This window comes from Aphis gossypii, chromosome 2, assembly GCF_020184175.1.
Source record: "Aphis gossypii isolate Hap1 chromosome 2, ASM2018417v2, whole genome shotgun sequence".
NCBI lineage: Eukaryota > Metazoa > Arthropoda > Insecta > Hemiptera > Aphididae > Aphis > Aphis gossypii.
This window is the reverse complement of record NC_065531.1, coordinates 20477931-20496344: the sequence shown is the minus strand read 5'-3', so window position 1 is coordinate 20496344 and position 18414 is coordinate 20477931. Positions and strand designations below refer to the sequence as shown.

At 25.4% G+C, this 18414-nt stretch overlaps 2 protein-coding genes across 7 annotated transcripts; both read right to left on the bottom strand.

Annotated features, from left to right (window-relative positions):
- Nucleotides 1–676: 676 nt before the first annotated feature.
- Nucleotides 677–11214, bottom strand: LOC114130956 (influenza virus NS1A-binding protein-like). Of its 4 annotated transcripts, XM_027996057.2 has the most exons (13): nucleotides 10946–11214; nucleotides 10607–10722; nucleotides 4411–4583; nucleotides 3930–4129; nucleotides 2920–3118; nucleotides 2669–2857; nucleotides 2480–2611; nucleotides 2282–2408; nucleotides 1741–2220; nucleotides 1542–1667; nucleotides 1300–1473; nucleotides 1049–1219; nucleotides 677–943 (listed from the first exon to the last, which is right to left on the bottom strand). In XM_027996057.2, exons 2-13 carry the CDS (start codon nucleotides 10650–10652, stop codon nucleotides 780–782), a joined length of 2181 nt encoding a protein of 726 aa, XP_027851858.2. In that variant the 5' UTR covers nucleotides 10653–10722; nucleotides 10946–11214; the 3' UTR covers nucleotides 677–779. The 4 variants fall into 4 exon arrangements, with proteins under 4 accessions (XP_027851858.2, XP_050057280.1, XP_027851859.2 ...); XM_050201323.1 differs by lacking the exons at nucleotides 10607–10722; nucleotides 10946–11214 and adding an exon at nucleotides 5176–5193; XM_027996058.2 differs by lacking the exons at nucleotides 10607–10722; nucleotides 10946–11214 and adding an exon at nucleotides 4786–4804.
- A 1262-nt stretch (nucleotides 11215–12476) lies between these two features.
- Nucleotides 12477–15965, bottom strand: LOC114130961 (probable ubiquitin-conjugating enzyme E2 C). Of its 3 annotated transcripts, none has more exons than XM_027996066.2 (6): nucleotides 15828–15965; nucleotides 15506–15637; nucleotides 15387–15414; nucleotides 14265–14351; nucleotides 13982–14189; nucleotides 12477–12902 (listed from the first exon to the last, which is right to left on the bottom strand). In XM_027996066.2, the coding sequence occupies exons 2-6, from the start codon at nucleotides 15607–15609 to the stop codon at nucleotides 12790–12792; spliced, it is 540 nt and encodes a 179-aa protein (XP_027851867.2). In that variant the 5' UTR covers nucleotides 15610–15637; nucleotides 15828–15965; the 3' UTR covers nucleotides 12477–12789. The 3 variants fall into 3 exon arrangements, with proteins under 3 accessions (XP_027851867.2, XP_027851868.2, XP_050057291.1); XM_027996067.2 differs by having other exon boundaries at nucleotides 12477–12724; nucleotides 12785–12902; nucleotides 15506–15939; XM_050201334.1 differs by having other exon boundaries at nucleotides 15506–15939.
- Nucleotides 15966–18414: the final 2449 nt, after the last annotated feature.

Genomic DNA, 18414 nt, shown 5'->3' with positions numbered 1-18414 from the left:
CAAGTAATATTTTTCTTTAATTTCTATTATCAGAACTCGGAGTGGTCTAAATTAGTTCAGATGATCAAGGTTCTACTGTAATATAAATAAATTCATTATTTAAATAAATTGTTGATTTGTTATTAATTATTTGGTAAATAGCGAATTCAGTTGAAACTGGATTTGTAAATATATTAATTACTAACAACTAAACATCCATAATTAATCATATTCACACATATATATTAATTACCGTTCATAAATACCATGTTTAAAAATTTAATTTAATTTTTTTTTTACAACAAATTGACAATAATTAAACCTGAAATTATAGATTATTGCATTATCCATATGTTAATACATAGTATTATTATGTAATGAGACACAGGAATGGGATTTAAAAAAAACTTTCATAGGTTAAAATATTTTTAATTAATTAATATTGAAGTACTTCTTGAATTCTTTCCCACTTATATAATTATTTATAGAAATAATTTTTTAAATAATATATTTTATAGATTTATTAAGTATAATCAAAAGATTATTCATTATTTATTCTGTAAAAAAATTAAGAAAATAATTTTTTTTAATAGAAAATATTGATAGTGTGTGCTTGGTCTGAAGTTATAGGTATTATAATATATAATTTTTCCAATTATCCCAAATTGTGGGTCAGATAGGGAATTTATTGCGAGTGTTGTAAAATAACGACTCTGTTAAAATAAATATTATTTAAATACAAAATATTCAAAAAAAATAATAATATATATGTATGTATAAAAAGAAATGATTTTCTTTTTTTACTCTGAGACACCATTTAATAATTCACAATCATTAAAATTACAGACTGCATCAGGTATGGGAAGTGGAGATGCTGATTTTGAACAATTATTTCTTGGACTAAATCGGGTCCATTCATCCATGGATTCATCCAAAAATTCAATACTATTTAAGAATTTTTTACCTTTTTTAAAAAAAATAACATTTATATTTAATAATTATTATTAATTAAATAAATTATGGATAATGTAACTTTATATAAATGTTTTAAAAATGTGTTGATAATTACCTGAAAATCCCCCTACAGCATACAATCTATTCCCAACCACAGCAACTCCTACATTTGCACGTGGAGTAGTCATGTTTGGACCTGGACTCCACATTCTTTCATTTGGATCATATACTTCAGTTGTATCTAGTGATTGAGTTCCGTCAGAACCACCCACAACATATAATTTTCCTAAAAAAAACATTATAAATATGTTATTATATTAATTTTGGTGATGTTTGTAGACTTTATAAAAAAAACTATATGTAAACCTTTGATATGCGCCAATCCACAACCACGTCGAGGAGTAATAATTGGTTTAATAAATGACCATGAATTTGTCTCAGGATCATAACACTCGACAGTGTTTAAACAATTCCAAGTATCACAACCACCCACCACGTACACTTTACCATTCATTGCACATACACCTGCTTGGTTTCTTCCTAATTGGTTTATAAATTCGCATTTTAGTTTTTTTTTAAATTTATTTCTGTATCTTATTCAATCATACCTGTTTGCAATGGAGCAATACTAGTCCATTTATTTGTGTTTGGATCATACACATCACTTTGTTTAATTCCAACTTGACCGTTCCATCCACCAATGCAATATATTTTACCATTCAGCTCACAAACACCTAAAAAATTAAAAACATAAAGGATAACTTCTAACATTCTTTATTTAAGTTTTTCATTCAATATGTTATTTACCAGTGTTTGATCTAGCAAGTGGTAAAGAAGTCACAGGAATCCACTTTTTTTTAATCATATCATAACATTCAACTGTAGATAATTCAGTTGTTCCATTGCATCCTCCAACTGCATAAACCTTGTTATTCAATACTGCTATATTAAACCGCCCACGTGCTTCACACATGGGTTCAAAAGTTTCCCAAACATTTTGTTCAGGATCATAAGACTCTACATTTTTTATACATTCAATTCGATCATAACCTCCACATACTAATAAATTGTTGTTAAGATTTGCACAACCAATAGCACATTTCCCAGATGTCATGTGAGCTAGAGCACAATAAAGATCAGGCAATGATTCTTGAGACTCAGCTCGGCTATGCAATGGTGATGGTTGAGTAGAAGGTGGATTTGATAACATTGACACATTAAGTTTTAACTTTATACTCAAAGAACACAGTTGACCTTTTAGTGAAGCCAAAGCAGAAAAAGTATGTTCTAAACACAAAATAAATAACAATAAGATTTATTAATGATAGAATAAGAATAAATAGAGTACCTCCAACACAAGTAACACCAAGTATAGTCCAATCACTATCAATAAAACTTTCTCTCCGTTCATGCATTTCACGGTTACAAATCAATACTCTAGATTTAGCTGGTTGTAGTTGACCCTTACGTCTAGTCTAAAGTATACAAATAACATAAAAATATAATAATTATTTTTAAAAATTACATATTTAGTATTTATATGTACCTTTGGAATAGATGTTGATTTCTTGGATAATTTTTTATAATCTTGTACAATTTCAGTATCACTTAACTCTCCAGATGGAAGTTCTGAACAATCCTGCAATATGTTATCTAATGCCAAGTATAACATATATGTCTAAAAAACAAATCATTGATTTAAAATTAATACAAATACTTGTTTATAATATATTACTTTTTCCATGAGACCATTAAAGAATGTTGCTGGTTCATTCTCATCATAACAACGTTTAATCCAATCTAATACTAGCTGAGATACAGAATCACCTGTACTCAGAGACATCTCTTGTTTTGTTTGACTTAAAATTTCTATTTGTATGCATGGTAATGAAAGGAAAGTTGAAGTTTCAGCAATTTCTTTCATCTAAAATTTTAAGTTAGATATAAAAGTAATTCTAATGTTTTCTTTATTAGTAATAAGCTTACATGTGCTGATATAAATGAGTTAACTTGGTTTATAAAAGATATGCTTGTTGATATACAAGGAAGAGAACGTATCTCAATACAATTATCGACATTTAAGTATTTCAACATAAAACGAGCTAATTCTTTTGCAATACGGTCCATTTTTAAATAACAGGCTGCTTGAAATATTGATTTTACTTGATAAACATTTGCTTCCAGACTAAAAAACAAAAAATGAATCAAATAAAAATATAATCCAAATATTATTTTTAATACTTTAAAAGTTAAGTGAAAAAAAAAAAAAATTAACACCGACCATAATTTTAAATGTGAAAAGATACCCAAGCACAGATTTGTTTATAGCATTAGAAAGTTATGTTATTAAATAAAAACATTAAAATAATTTTAAATGGGAGTAATAATTTAATTAATTAATTGAAACATGCATCACCCATCCCAAAGTCTCTTATTGCAAATGGTTATATATTATAATATATAAGTAATATATTATTTTTTGAATGAATAAAAGAAAAAGTTTATACATAATTTTAAGCTTAAAATAAAATAACACAAAGAATTTAAATTGTTGATACTTTATTTTTATTTTAGTAAGATAATATATAAATAAAACAATTTATTTCAGATTAAACCAAAAAAATGTTTGCTATTCACATTAGTAGTCTGATTATAGAAATCTTAGTCGAACATTAATTGTGTGTATTACACACAATTTATTATTATTCGGTAACATAATATTTAAACTATTTAATATTCATACTGAAGGGTTAAAAAATGTTTATAGGAATACTATACTTTATGGAATATATATTTATACTATCTAATAATTATTTGTGCCAAGAATTAAAATAGTGTAAGTTATTATATGGAAAACATAGGTACTGATAATTCTATTTTGATACAGCAAAATTGTAAACACTATAAGTTTGTAAGTTTTTTTTTATGTTTCTACTAAGACGTCAAGAAAGTAATGCTGTTAGTAAGATAAATAAATGGTAGCGACAATGCGTTACCGAGATGTGTAGGTGTATTCGATGAGCTTCTCAACAGCAGAACAATCGCTGAGTGGACCAGTGGCATTCAGTGTATATGTTGTTATTGCTTCTCGCTGTGAACCTTTCTTTTCTTCATCATCAGTGCTAAACATCTCCATCAGAAACCGACTCGAGCTGGCCAACACAGCACGGTGACCGTGTAACTCGCAATTGCCCACCTACACACACTCATGGTGGTCGGTCTACGTTTCAAAATAGTCAACACTTCCCGTCCAACCCACAAATTAACAAAATAATTTATTCAATAAAAATTAAAATTAAAAATTCCCATGTCAAATTTTTAGTAATTCACTTTTTTAATTTTAACCATTCTAATTTTATAATTTATTCTTAATTGCGTAAATTATTTCAAACTAAAATACTCAAATTTTAATTAAATATATAATAAACTAAACAAGGCCCGATAAGTTAAATAATCGTAATTAATGATTCAACTTACATTTAATATAACATCACAAAATGTTCGACTTTTGCGCATCATGTTAAGTGTATTAAGTAATACCGTTTGATGATCTTCATCTTCCATTACAAACATAGCTCCTGTATCACAGCCATTTAAATCAGGACTCATATTTTTGTCTGCTGCAACTTTGTCTATGTTATTATGACCATCTGAAATTCAAACAATTCAAATCAGTTTAATTATTCAATACAATAATTGTAATTAATTTCAATATAAAACTAATATAAATAGTAACTTATTTTTAAAATAACTATTTTATAGATTTAATTTTTTTTGAAACTTATTTAAACAAATTAAAATAATAAATTAATACTCAATTAAATTTTCTACATATTTAAAATAAATATTCACCCATTAATATTTAAATAAACATTAAATTATTTTAGTCATAAAAATATAATGTGCATATTAATTGATAGTAATTGTTTATATTATATTGTACCTATGTTAGATATACTATAAAATTACATTAAAAAAAAAAATTATATGATAGATCATGAATTAGCTATTATAAACTAAAAGATAGGTATCATAAGTCGAAAAACAAATATCAAGGACTCTTGAAAACTTTTAAGATAACTACTACAAACCTAACTCAATAATTATATAGTTTTTAAACGATTAAAATATAACAAAGAAATCTACTTTTAAACAAGAATTGATAAATATCAAAAATTAATTTCTGAACATGATAAAATGACATTTTATAATATATCATAAGCAACAACAACAAATTATTACATAAGTTTATTGATCTAAAAGGATGATACCATAACGACCTGATCACTATTTATTTTAAAATGTTAACTCTACTTTGATGACGCCAAAACACGACAATATAAGGGTTGATGAATTGATTTAATAGAAGCGCTACAATAAAAAAAAAATAGTAGTGGGGTAAAGAGAATAACCTTGATTTAAACGATAGATAAGGTGTACAAATTGACTTGTCCAAGTTGTCCCTTTTCCTTTAAGTTTTAGACCCTGACGTAATATATAATATATTGGATTTACTTATTTACTATTTATCTACTTATTCGATATTGACCTTGTACCTAAATATCGTGACTAGTTTAAATTAATATTACATATATTTATTTTATGTTTATGTGTATAAACGTAATATTGATTTTCAAATGACGCACTCAAACAAAACGAATTTACCTGCAACTTTTAACATATTATCTATTAAACATGTACTGTCTTAACAAAATACTTAATAGGTAGGTATTCAAGAATAATAAGATTACTATCGAAATATCGGCTGTATATTTTTAGACTTCTTAAAAGAAATACGGGTTAATAAAAATTAGTAACATCCTAATATTGTACAACGAGATGTTATTATTCTAATGAAATATACAAAACCAAACATACTTATAATATTTATAATATGTTACTAATATTGGATAAATATAAATGTCGTACATCAGTCATCAACCAATATTAATTACATTTAATTAATATTATAATATAATATTTTAAATATTGACAACTAATTATGTATAACATTAAAATATATAAGGCTTAACAGATATAATATTCTCAATTTTAAATTGTTAGATAACACTAGAATAATAGTCTACAGGTCAATCGTAAATACACGTAACTACAATATTAAACACAACGAAAACTACATTTTTAATGTTGCATCGCATAGTAGACGATGATAATATACGAGGAATCCTAACTTCACAGTCAAAAGTACACGAACACATCATAAACATTAAAAAACAAAAGAACATTTCTGTGCTAAGCCATAATATAATTAAAAAAGTCGTGTATAAAAATAATGTAAGTAACCTAGTTTAGACGTTTAGTATCTACTATACCGTTTAAGATAATAAATAATACTATAATCGTAGTAACTACTTATATACCAACACATTCAAAAGTTCAAAATGTTAAGCGACAGTAGTTTAAAGTTTTATATTGATAAAAATGAACGAAAACAATAAAAAAATATTATTGTTATTCATCACCATAAAATTAATAGTTGAATAATTTATTCTAAGAATAATTCTATAAACACAACATTAGATATTAAAATAAAATCGGTAATATTTATCAATTATACTTGTACATTTACATTTGGTATTTGCCCAGACATAGTTGATATTTTTACATATTATGTCAAAAGAATCAAGAATTCTACAATTCAAAATATGCTCAAAACACGAATATCGCGGATCCGGATTAATATAATTATCATACAAAAATTCCACGCAGTTGCTATTATAGTGGGTACACACTACATATTGGGAATACATAATAATACCTACATATATTAAAGGGTAATGACAGACACGATAAAATTTCGAGAAGGAAAATTTTGCTGGACAGGAAATTGATATGCTTGCAAATTCTTAAAAGAATAAAAAAAATGTTAATAATAATTATTAAAGAAAGGCTCTAGGATTCCTGTCTATTTTTAACGTAACGAAGTAGGTGTCCACTGTTCAGTGAAAACTGGTTTCTGTTTTACTATTTTGGTGGAACTTTTAAATACACGATTTAAAATATTAACTATTAATATATATGTGCCATACAGTATAGAAACTGAGGAATAAGGGTATAACCACGTAGAAATAGATTTGATGATCGTGATTCATCACAATATTGTGTAAATTATGTTATTTTAATTTTTCGTGTTGGATCTTAACGAAAAACTGTGGGCATGCCTAAATATACCTAAATTTTAAATGAATACCTGAGACCTGCTGTAGTATAAGTAACTTTAGTAACTTCTTACTATAATATGTAACCATCTAGTTTAAATGTAATACAAGAGCAGGTTACAAATTGATTAGTTTCAACGAATTACGTAGCAAATTGTTAAGACACCTTAACCAAATTATGAAATAGTGTTCATATTTACTAGTCAAGGTTCAAATTAATAGGAACAAGTTATAATTGGTGGTATACGATAACACAACATCAGAGAATAGTCTCGCGTAATAATAATTAGAAATATTATTAAGGTCAAAGTAGTATTTTAAATTAATTTATATGCTTATTCAACCAACACAGCAAAATCACAATCCTAACAATTCAAGATTATTATAAATTACAATAGAAATTAATTATAGAGTGTATTTTTATTGAAATATGTTTTTGTACATAGTACATACCATTATAATTTATAAGATTTATTACCAAATAATAAGTTTGCATTATTTGTTACTTCTAAAAGTATTATATGACGTATGTAATTCAGAATCTTATTATCTAAGTGCTAGGTACCGCTAAACATATTATAAAATGTTATAGATTATTGTTTATATTATATTTTTACGAGTAAAAAACAATAAAATATAACTCATGTCATTAGGTAATAACTTAAAATGTATCAAGAATAAAACAATATTTTAAATATAAAGCAATGAATTGAATCATTATGTACATTACTAAATTATATTCAGAAATAATTATTAGTTGTTAATTATTAGTCTATTTTGTGTTACTGATATGATTTATAATACAAATCTGATTAAAATTACAAATATGAAAATATAATGGTTACAGACTGAACATTAAATATTGGTGAATATTTGATCTATACAATTATACCTAACACTTATGCGGTTTTTTCAAGTCTTATATTTTATTATTTTTAACATTAATGTAGTGTGATTAAATTGTTGACAAAAAGTTGATAATGCTGCTACACCCAATCATTTGTTTTAGGTAGAAATCATTAAATGTATCATAAATGTATCGTTTTGAGATAAAATTGATTTTTTTTTAATGAAACTCATTGGTAATTACTAATATTGTCTAACCTTTTTCAGTAAAATTAAATTTCTTAAAAAATAATAATATAAATTACTTAAGATCATTAAATAAGGTCCATGATATTATTTCTATCTTTAGTAGGTGTGAACTTTGGTGTTTTTTAAATATTAAACTAATAAAACCACATAATTTTAGAACCAATAATGTTACTTAACTTTGCAAAGCAATAACTTAAAATCTTAAAAATTATTATATTTTCGAAGACATATTTGTTTGATATAAAAAAATATCATTATTTTTAAAATCTATTATTTCCGTCACAATAGCTTAAAATAATATAGCTAACTATAAAAATTGTTTCTAAAAAAAAAAAATATATATATATAAATAGAACAATAAATTATTAATTAACTAAATTTTGAACAAGAAAAATACTCAAATATTATAAATTAAAATAATAATAAACAATTGTGGGATAAATGTTTATATCATGCAAGTAAATGTGATATCAGAAACAGTAGGAGTATACTGTATAATACTTTTATTTGCACTAAATCTATTGCTCGGTATCAACCCGCTCATTTGGGTTTTAAGACAATCGCCTCAAAAAAAGCCTATATTTCCACACCGCCTACAACTTTAAAGTATACTGATGTTTGTACAATGCAAAGTTGTATATATATAGTTACTAACTAAACCTTTATTTATAAGGGAAAATATTTACTTTTATATTCTACTGTTAAAACTATTACATTATATCTAAGAACTTAAAAAGTTTTTTTATGAATTTATGTATTATATATTATAATAATATGGCCTTTTTTTTTTAAATTTTGGCTCTTCCAAATGTATTAAGATATTTGGTGGCTCGCGAGTCTCTTCTCGTTGGCAACCCCTGACCTAAAAATTGTAATATTACCAAAATATATATTTTTTTTTACTATCATTAAACATAAATAGGTACAATAAAATATTCCAATACCCAAACTCTCTAATCACAAATAAATTAGCACTCTGTCTCAATTTTTGCCAATTTTCTTGTTCTCTTTAAAGACGTTTGTATCACGATTTTCAAGATTAAAGTCACCGTCTGTTTGCTAACGAAACTTGACAAAAGGGCCTTATCATTGGATAGCTTTCCTGACCAATGTCTTAAAGTTAAGTTTATAATTATTCTCATATTTGCTTGTTGTACCTATTTAGGTATAATGATAATAAAAAAAAAGATCTTAGTAATTTTACAAATGTGATGGAAAATTGGTAAGAATTGAGACAGAGTGCTAATTTGTGATTAAAGAGTTTGGATATTGGAGTATTTGGAAGTAGAATATTTTATAGTGGATTAAAATAAAACTGACAACTGGTTTGATATTTTAATCTTTATGAAGGATAAAATCAAAAATATACCATAGGGAGCAAGTATCTAACACTACTATACAATTTTTAAAAATAATTGCTTGATAGTTATAAATAAATGGATTTTCAACTAAAATTTATCTACTTACAGAAGTATTTTTAACAAAAGGATAGAAAAATTACTTTGAAATTTAATACCTACATAATAACCAAAAATAAATTTTATAAATGTTAAGCTAATATAATACATATAATCTTTGTAATTGTTCATGTTAAAAATATGAAAGCTCTTTAGACAGTTAAAAACATACAAGTAAATTTAAAACAGTATACATTAATTAATAATAAAAAATAAAGTTTTTGTTTAAGCACATAATATATAAAATGATTAATTTTTAGTAGCTACTTATCAATACTATTATTACATTTAAAATATATTATACTACCTATGTAGTTTAGGTAATTGAAATATATGTATTTTGTATTTGTTATAACTTTGAAAATATTAAAGACATATATTTAACCATCAATAGGTACCCTAACTTGGAAATAATTTATAACCGTAAAATATGATATACATTAAACTAGATACATACATTATTACCCACACACAATTTTAATCCTTTATGTAATAGGTATACTTGTTAAATATAATTTTTATCAAGTATCAAATTTAAATTTGTATCAATTTATAATCTTAATTATTTATATATCTGCCTATTTTTACAAATAAATAAAATTTAAGTGTCTGTTTGTTCCAAACACCTTTAAAACAGCAAAACAAATATTGACAAGATGTTTCATAGACAAATAGTCGATAGAGGATTTGACAGAGAATGATCCAAACTTGGTAAATTTTATCCCAGAATTCAATACTCATTAAATTATGTCAAAATTGTTGTATTGTTTATTTTTGATTCCAATTAGTAATACAGAAAAAAAACTACCTACACTACTATTATATAATTTTGTCGCCACAGGCAAGAAATTATCCTATAAAAATATCATTCTATTTGTTTATTATTCTTTTTTAGTAACAAATAAACAATAATTAAATTATGAATAATGTGTTAATACATACTTGGCAAGCAGCCGTTGGTCTGCGAGTGTTTGTTGTTGTTTTCCATTTTTTGGCAAAATTTACGTATATAATATGTATAGGGTATATTAGAAAAACTCAAGCTTGATAGTTGATACCTAGTGTAAATACAGAATACAAATAACATTTAAATGACGGTAATAAAAGCGACGAGCTCAATAATAATATCACACATAGTTCAGCTATAGCGACAACTTTATAGTGTACTACTAATAAAAGTATAAAAAGTCCAATACATAAACATACATACAACGTCGCAAGTATAGGCAAAGGTACACCGATAAAATATATTATATTGGTCAAATCTAATTAGGTACTTACTTCGCTGGGGTTAAAGTGGATTTTATTATTTCCAAAAAAAAAAACACTATAATGTACAACGTAATAAATATTCGATCGACAATGCCGAAAAGCACATGTTGCGTCTTTGGCTCCGGTAACGAAAAGAGTCGACTGAGTCGGGATTCGAGACGCGAGAGTAAAAAACGTCGAATATCAGCCGACGGGCAACGACGCGAACGGCTCAATTAACTGTGGTCTCGGCAATCCTCGGGTCTGTGGCCTGTATGATGGGTTCACACATTACACCGGGACCCCCACTCAACCAAGGCGCCGCGCCGGGCCGAGTTCCCAGTATCATCTGTAAAAATCATTACCCACAGCCACATCCAGGGACCTTGTATGAGATCGCCGAGCTGTTTAACGTCCTTGGACGTTTTTTGAGTTTCCGAGGAATTGTAAGTATAATAATTTAGAATACGTTGTACCGTTTCCAGTATTTTCCAGAGCGATAACGATTTCGTTGTAAAATATATTTAACGGTTTATCCAGGCCTTGTGTGAGGCCGCCTCACAGCTCACACAAGATTTCAAAACACCTGATGGCTGTTGAGTTAAACCGAAACACGTTATGCGTGTGATAGCGTACATGAAATCACAATCGATGTGCTAAAATAAACGTTTTAAGCGATAAATCCCTCTTTTTAAGAGTTTTTTTCACATTCTAGAAGTTATCAAAAATGTACTTCTTAAAAACCGGGAAAAAAATGATGTTGATTATTACGTTTTATATTGCATATTGACATATTATATACTTTTTAAATATCTAAAAAATATGTTATAGACCAGGTTCTATGCAAGTTATAAGTTTTAATTTTATCACTATGAAAAATAATTTAAATAAAATCTGATGAACTATACAATAAATATCTAATTCTACCAATTCATAATCGTAAAATTATAAATGTTTCTATATAATTAAAAGAATCAAAGCAACAATTTTTCTTGTAAGATGTTTTTCAATCAATTGTAGTAAGTTTTATTATATTGTCAATCGGAAATGGACAGCTGAATCACTTTAAAACGGCTAAGCAATAATAAAATAATTTGTTTTCTGACAAGGTAGTACTAATTTATCATTTAGAAGGCCAAAACTGTATAATTTTGGATACAACTAATAAATAATTTATCTTTTAATACATGACTCATTTTTATATATTGTTAGTTGAAATTTTTTTAGTTATTTAAAACTAAAGAATATTTAATGATTTTTTTTAAGCAAAAATGTATATTTTTAATGATTTAAAAATAGTTCAATATGACTACCCTACAAAGCTCATTTCAAAGAAATAGCTTTCATTCATTCCAATTTTGAAGTGAACATTAATAAACATTTTAAACCAATTAATGTCTTTTATATAATTTAGATAAAAAAATATACTTATCGGGACATGTATATTGAATATTATATTTCATAATTAGTTTTATTGAACCCAGAAAAACAATACATATTACACATATTTGTAACAGATAAAAGTAGGAGTATGAATAATAATAATAATTTAAATCCCATGTACATGTCATAAATTAAATATAAAGTAGTTTTAATTTCACAGCTAAATAAGCAGAAATATGATTATACATCTAATATAGTAAGAAAAAGGATAAGTAAAAAGTACATATTTTCTTATAAACCAAAGCGTAAATATAATATAAGAATAAAATAGTATAATAAACTACAGAAAATTATTAAATTTCTCTGACGTCTGATTAAAGTAGCTTACAGTAATAATCCTAAAGATAACTGCAGACTTAAGGAAAACTAAAAAAAAAATAAGTTGAACAATAAACAATTTAGTCATTGAAATTAGTTCTATATTACACAATTTATTGGGATGATTCAGATTCTTTGTATGTGCTTAACAATGTAGCTTTAAAAACTTCTTGTCTTGGCCATAGTTGGGCTGCTTTAACGTTTAAAGGACTTTCATTATTTGGCTCTGTAAAATAGTTAAATGCAATTAAAACAAATGTATTATTAGTTTTGAAAGTCAGAAAAGTCAAAAGACCAACAATAAAATACGATAACTAACTTCACTCTACAAATTATAAGTTAAAAACAATCAGAGAGGGTGTAAATATTAGTTTCTACCCCATTATGATTCATATAAACAAATAAAATATAATATTAAAACTTCAGCATTTTTTAATTAATCTTGCCCACATTGAACTGAAAATAATACGGAAAAGTATAAGACATTTTAAATATAATATTTACTATAAATTACTATATAATTAATGAGATTGTTGTTCTTTAAAGCTAAAAAATTATAGAATTTATTAGAACATTAAAAATTATATGAAGCAAAATATACATGAAAATATTTCTAATAGCATACAACAGACACAGTGCAACTATGTCACTTTCTGATATTACTTAAAAATATAATTAAAATAAATTTATTATTTCCAATAATTCAATTTCAGTAATTTCTTAGTTAGATTCTAAGGTTATAACAAAAATAGTTTAAGTTAAGTAATATTGTAAAATAAGGTAGAATAATTAATGTGCTAGCTATTAGATTGCCAACAACTTTATGTGTCACTACCAATAATTTCTAATGTTTTATTCTGAAACGCATCTCATTATACATAAGAGGACACTTCAATGTGTCTATGGCTGTAGTTGAAGTTAAGCAACAACCAACCAACCATATTTGTACACTATAAAAAGGAGAACATTGAACGTGCAATATCGTTTTTAATTTGTTGATATTACTAATACAAAAAACAAAGATCTTATTGTTTCAAAATTTGTTAATTTTTTTTTTTTTTAAACAAATAACTTTTTATGTAGTTCTGGACTTCTGGTTTCAAAAAAATAATAACAATGTTCACTACAGCCAAGTGATTTTCAACCCCCATGAAACGATTTTTACTATATTCTATCCAAGACGGAGCACAACACACAAGGATAAAATGTTCTCTTAAGATTCTTCTTTAATGAATATCACATTTTTATACACATGCAAATTAAACATTAGGTATCTTCTTAATAATTAATAAAATATATTTTTACCTCCAAGAAGAGACTGTAATGATATAAGTATTGCTTTGACATCATACATAGCAGACCATTTTTCTTTTAAAATATCTAAGCATATGGAGCCAGTTGCAAAGTCCACATTAGGGTGAAAACAAGGAGTTAAAAATGTAACAGTTGGTGGTTTATACGGATAGCCACGTGGAAATTCCATACTTAATTTATATTTTAAATTTTCATATACCTAAAAACATTAAGAACATAATATATTGAAGATTATTTTCTTTTTTTACATTTTTAACAATGAATAAAAACTTACAGTATCTTTAGGTCCAACAATTGTAGCGACCCATCTAAAAAGATTATCACCATCTGGGAAAGCTGATACTGATCCATCACATGACATCTACAACATTGTAATTTAAATTATATAAAATAACTAATAAGGCTTCAGAACTGATTATTTAATATTTACCAAGTAATCAACAATACAAATATTTAACATATATGAATACATTAATAATAATAAGATATTTTTAAATAAGAACTGTGGAAAACCCATTATCCCATCATAAATGTATATTATAAATTATAATTAACAAATAATAATAGATCATAAGACTAATATATTTTAGCTTGGCTTGATATTTAGCCATATATTCCTAATACATACGTAATAATATATTCTACCAAAATTAAAATTAAACATATTTTATTAACAGTTAAGTATTTAATATTCATAATTACAATTTTATTAAGACTACAAAGTTAAACAGGTAGGTTTTATTCTTTAAAATTCATGAGTGCTATAAATTAAATAACAATTTATAACTCACTGTGTCATACATTCATACCTAATATAAGTTTAAAAATATTAATGTTAAGGAATTCTGTTACTTTTGTCTAGTTATTTACTTATTAGTTATTAATATATTATAATAAAGCATAACTAATTATAAAAAGTTCATTAAACTAATGGTTTATACTCTATTCTACTAGGGCATATGTGTAACAAGTATAAATACTAGAAATAGCTTATTTCCTAAACTATACAAAGGTATAATTCCATTTATCCTATAGTTTTGTTTTTTAAAATAGACAAATAAATTTCTTTACCCCATTAATTGTTGTTTAATATTTTACCTATATGAATTATGGTGGATTAGGAAATATCACGAATTTTAAATTTGGACAGTTAAAATATTTTTTTTTATTTCAAATTTAGTATGTACTTATTTTCAATCTAAATTTCATACAATTCTTATTTCAAGATAAATTATACCAACTTTTTTTATGTTTCCTAACTTTAAAATGTGTACAAAATTCTGATACAACACATGTTTAGTTTGAGTTATCTTTTTTAATTACTAGTAAAAGCATTATTTACCAAGCTACAAAGCCAATAAGAAACAATAATAATAAAATCTATCATTTAACTTACCATTAAACTCATCAACTCTTTTTGCAATCTAAAAAAAATAAGTATAATACATTCATAAAAATCAAATCAATGGAAGTGTAACATGTACAAATATTCATTTTTATAAACATAAATATTACCTTTGAACAACTTTATTCGATTCTATTCTGTCATTCATATCTTCACTGCGTTTTGGAGAGTTCGACGAACTACCTTCGAGCCTTGGATTAACGTTCTGAGCCATTATTTAAAAAGAATATGAAACTTACAGGCTGCAGAACAATAATGCAATATATGGTGTAAAACGGTCAGTTATGTTGGGATTTCAAAAGAAAAACAAACACGTTTATAAATAATAATTTACTAAAAATATCACAGAAAATATAAATAAATACTACAATACGTGAATTCACTCTAGTCGAATATCGTATTAGAATTCAAATTAACAATAGGTACCTATACCGTTTAATGCAACAATAAAAGTAGTCGGCAGTTGCTACTTGCTAGTTAAAGTAAGAGCAGTAAACACCAAACGTATATATATTTTAAGAACTAGGAAAAAGAAATCGCATTACGCTTACGCATATTAATATTATTCCGAATTCCCGAATGCAATCGATTGTTGAATTACCGTGTTGTCATTGGTCATATCGTTTAATCACCGTTGTGACAAAATGTAACGGACAAACCAAAGATGTGATAAACATCTGATAGCAAAGAGGTCTTAGATATTATTTGTTCGAATATCCCGCCAAATTTAAACGACGGGGAATAATAATTTATATGCAATTTTATATAATAAGATTATTACTACAGAAATGTAACATTTATAAACTAATACAATGACCTATATGGCTATACTATATATAAGTGTGATACCGGAATATGTTAGGTAATGAATTTATTTAGTCAAAAAATTTTATTGGAGTCTATACCTTGGTATAATATATACCGTATGTAATATACTATAATTATACTCGATTGCGTGGTGAAGGGATAATCAGAGGCAACCAACTCTTAGTTTTTATAGTGCTAGCGAGAGAGTGAGCGGATTAATTATTAATTAATTATTAATTGGCATTAGCCAATGGATAAAATTTTAATATCAACTAGTATTTTACTACAATAAGTATAAGGTAGGTATTTCAAATAAAAATAGAAATAAAAACACATTTAATAAGTTTTGAGTGGGTAAGTTGGTTATATTATATAATATCTCATAGAATATTAGTAGCATATTCACTACGCGTCATTTACATATAACTTTTTTAAGATCCAAGATACAGTTGGAAAATTTAAAAAAAATCAGTTCTTAATTATTAGTTATTTAATTTAATATTAAAAATTCAATTTATTAAATAAATAAAACTGCAAATATAATATGAACACGTCTTGGAGAAGTCTACGTATAACATATACCTATGTATAACTAATAGCTCTGTAAAAGTGTCAATTTTAACTATCGTTGTTAGTAGGTGATTGTACTGAAGATTTATTAACTATAAATTTAATCATTCATCAATAATATTTAATATCATTTCATGCATATGACAATTCAAAAAACGGTTCTGAGCGTATGAAACAGTCCGTTTAGTCCACGGTCCACCTATAATATTTCAAAGGATATTTTAATTGCTATTAAAAATTTCATTTTCTTTTAGTACCTATAATTCGCGGTATAGGTCAAACTACTTTTTAGGAACATTTGTGTGTACTATATTATACATTTATACCTACTTTGTTATTTGTCGTGTAGGTTTTAATAATAATAATAATATACAATTTTATTATTAATAATAAAAATAAACCTCTAATAATTATTATAATATTAATTATTAATAAATAGTAATTACTTATTACTGTTTACTTACCTATTACTGTTATTAGGTACTCACTAATTAGCTTATTAATAGCACTTATTACAAGTATAAATACCATAGACATAGGTAATCAATTTATAAGTTTATGGTCAATACCTAAATAACATAGAATTGTATTAATAGGTTCGTAGTATAAATTATGGCTTAAAATTAATCTAAATATTTTGAAAATTTTATTGCACAGTATAAAAAATTAAAAAAATATAATTTACACAATTGCGAAAAATCCTTATGAATAATGTTATTTGAATTATTATTACTAATAATTATATAAGATATTTTTAGTTTTTTTTTTCATATTCTTCAAAAAGATTTTCCGATTTCCCTCTCCTATTATCTACGTCGTTTTATATTTTTTATCCCCCTCTTTCAGAATTCATGTCTTCGCCACTGCCCAGTACCCAATAAAAATTACAACTATTAAAAAAATATACTTAAAATTATTATAATATATAGAATGAGTATTATTATTACTATTATTAATTATTAGGGCTTGAATTTTAAAGCACATGCTTCTTTTTTTATAAATGAGATAGAAATCTAATTTGTAAACCTACATAAATTCATTTTACATCATTTTAGATTCCAAATAAACCATTTTATTTTTACTTTTTTCTGCTTTATTTTATGAAAATACTGTTTTTGCTTTTTTGGTTATTCCAGCTGTGGATTTTTATATGTTTATTATCTTATAGAAATAAAAAAAATGTAGTTAATAAGAAACGTAAAAAACCCGGAATACGGACTAAATATTTTTATTGAACTATTATTGTATTCGTTAACGGCTTGATTATTAAATGTTAGTACACCTATAAATTATAATATCAATATTGATAGTTTTGAAATTTAAGATTTAGTGTAATTTGAAATCTTTTATATGAATTATATACTTATAAACAGGTACCTACAGTATAACCTATCACTTCAGTGGACGTAGAACGTTCGTTTTCTATGCATAAAAACATTAAAAACATTCAGTCGGACATTAGAGTCGGTTTCACTACTGCAAATCTAGGAAAATACACGGTTGTTATTTCTTTTTTTTAGTTTTTGGTCAATTTTTTAAAAAATAAATATGCTTCTTTTTTAATCGTGTGCTTTTTTTATTATTCATTAACGCTTTAAAATTCTAGTCCTATTAATTATTATAAATTAGGGTTGCCATAATT

Coding starts and splice junctions, on each gene's coding strand:
- LOC114130956 (XM_027996057.2), bottom strand. CDS start 10,652: ATGGAAAACAACAACAAACACTCGCAGACCAACGGCTGCTTGCCAA. Junction 4,584..10,606: donor GACCAACGGCTGCTTGCCAA/GTATGTATTAAC, acceptor TTTGAATTTCAG/ATGGTCATAATAACATAGAC. Junction 4,130..4,410: donor TTTGTGATGTTATATTAAAT/GTAAGTTGAATC, acceptor GAGTGTGTGTAG/GTGGGCAATTGCGAGTTACA.
- LOC114130961 (XM_027996066.2), bottom strand. CDS start 15,609: ATGGCTCAGAACGTTAATCCAAGGCTCGAAGGTAGTTCGTCGAACTCT. Junction 15,415..15,505: donor TCGAATAAAGTTGTTCAAAG/GTAATATTTATG, acceptor TATTTTTTTTAG/ATTGCAAAAAGAGTTGATGA. Junction 14,190..14,264: donor TTGTTGGACCTAAAGATACT/GTAAGTTTTTAT, acceptor TAATGTTTTTAG/GTATATGAAAATTTAAAATA.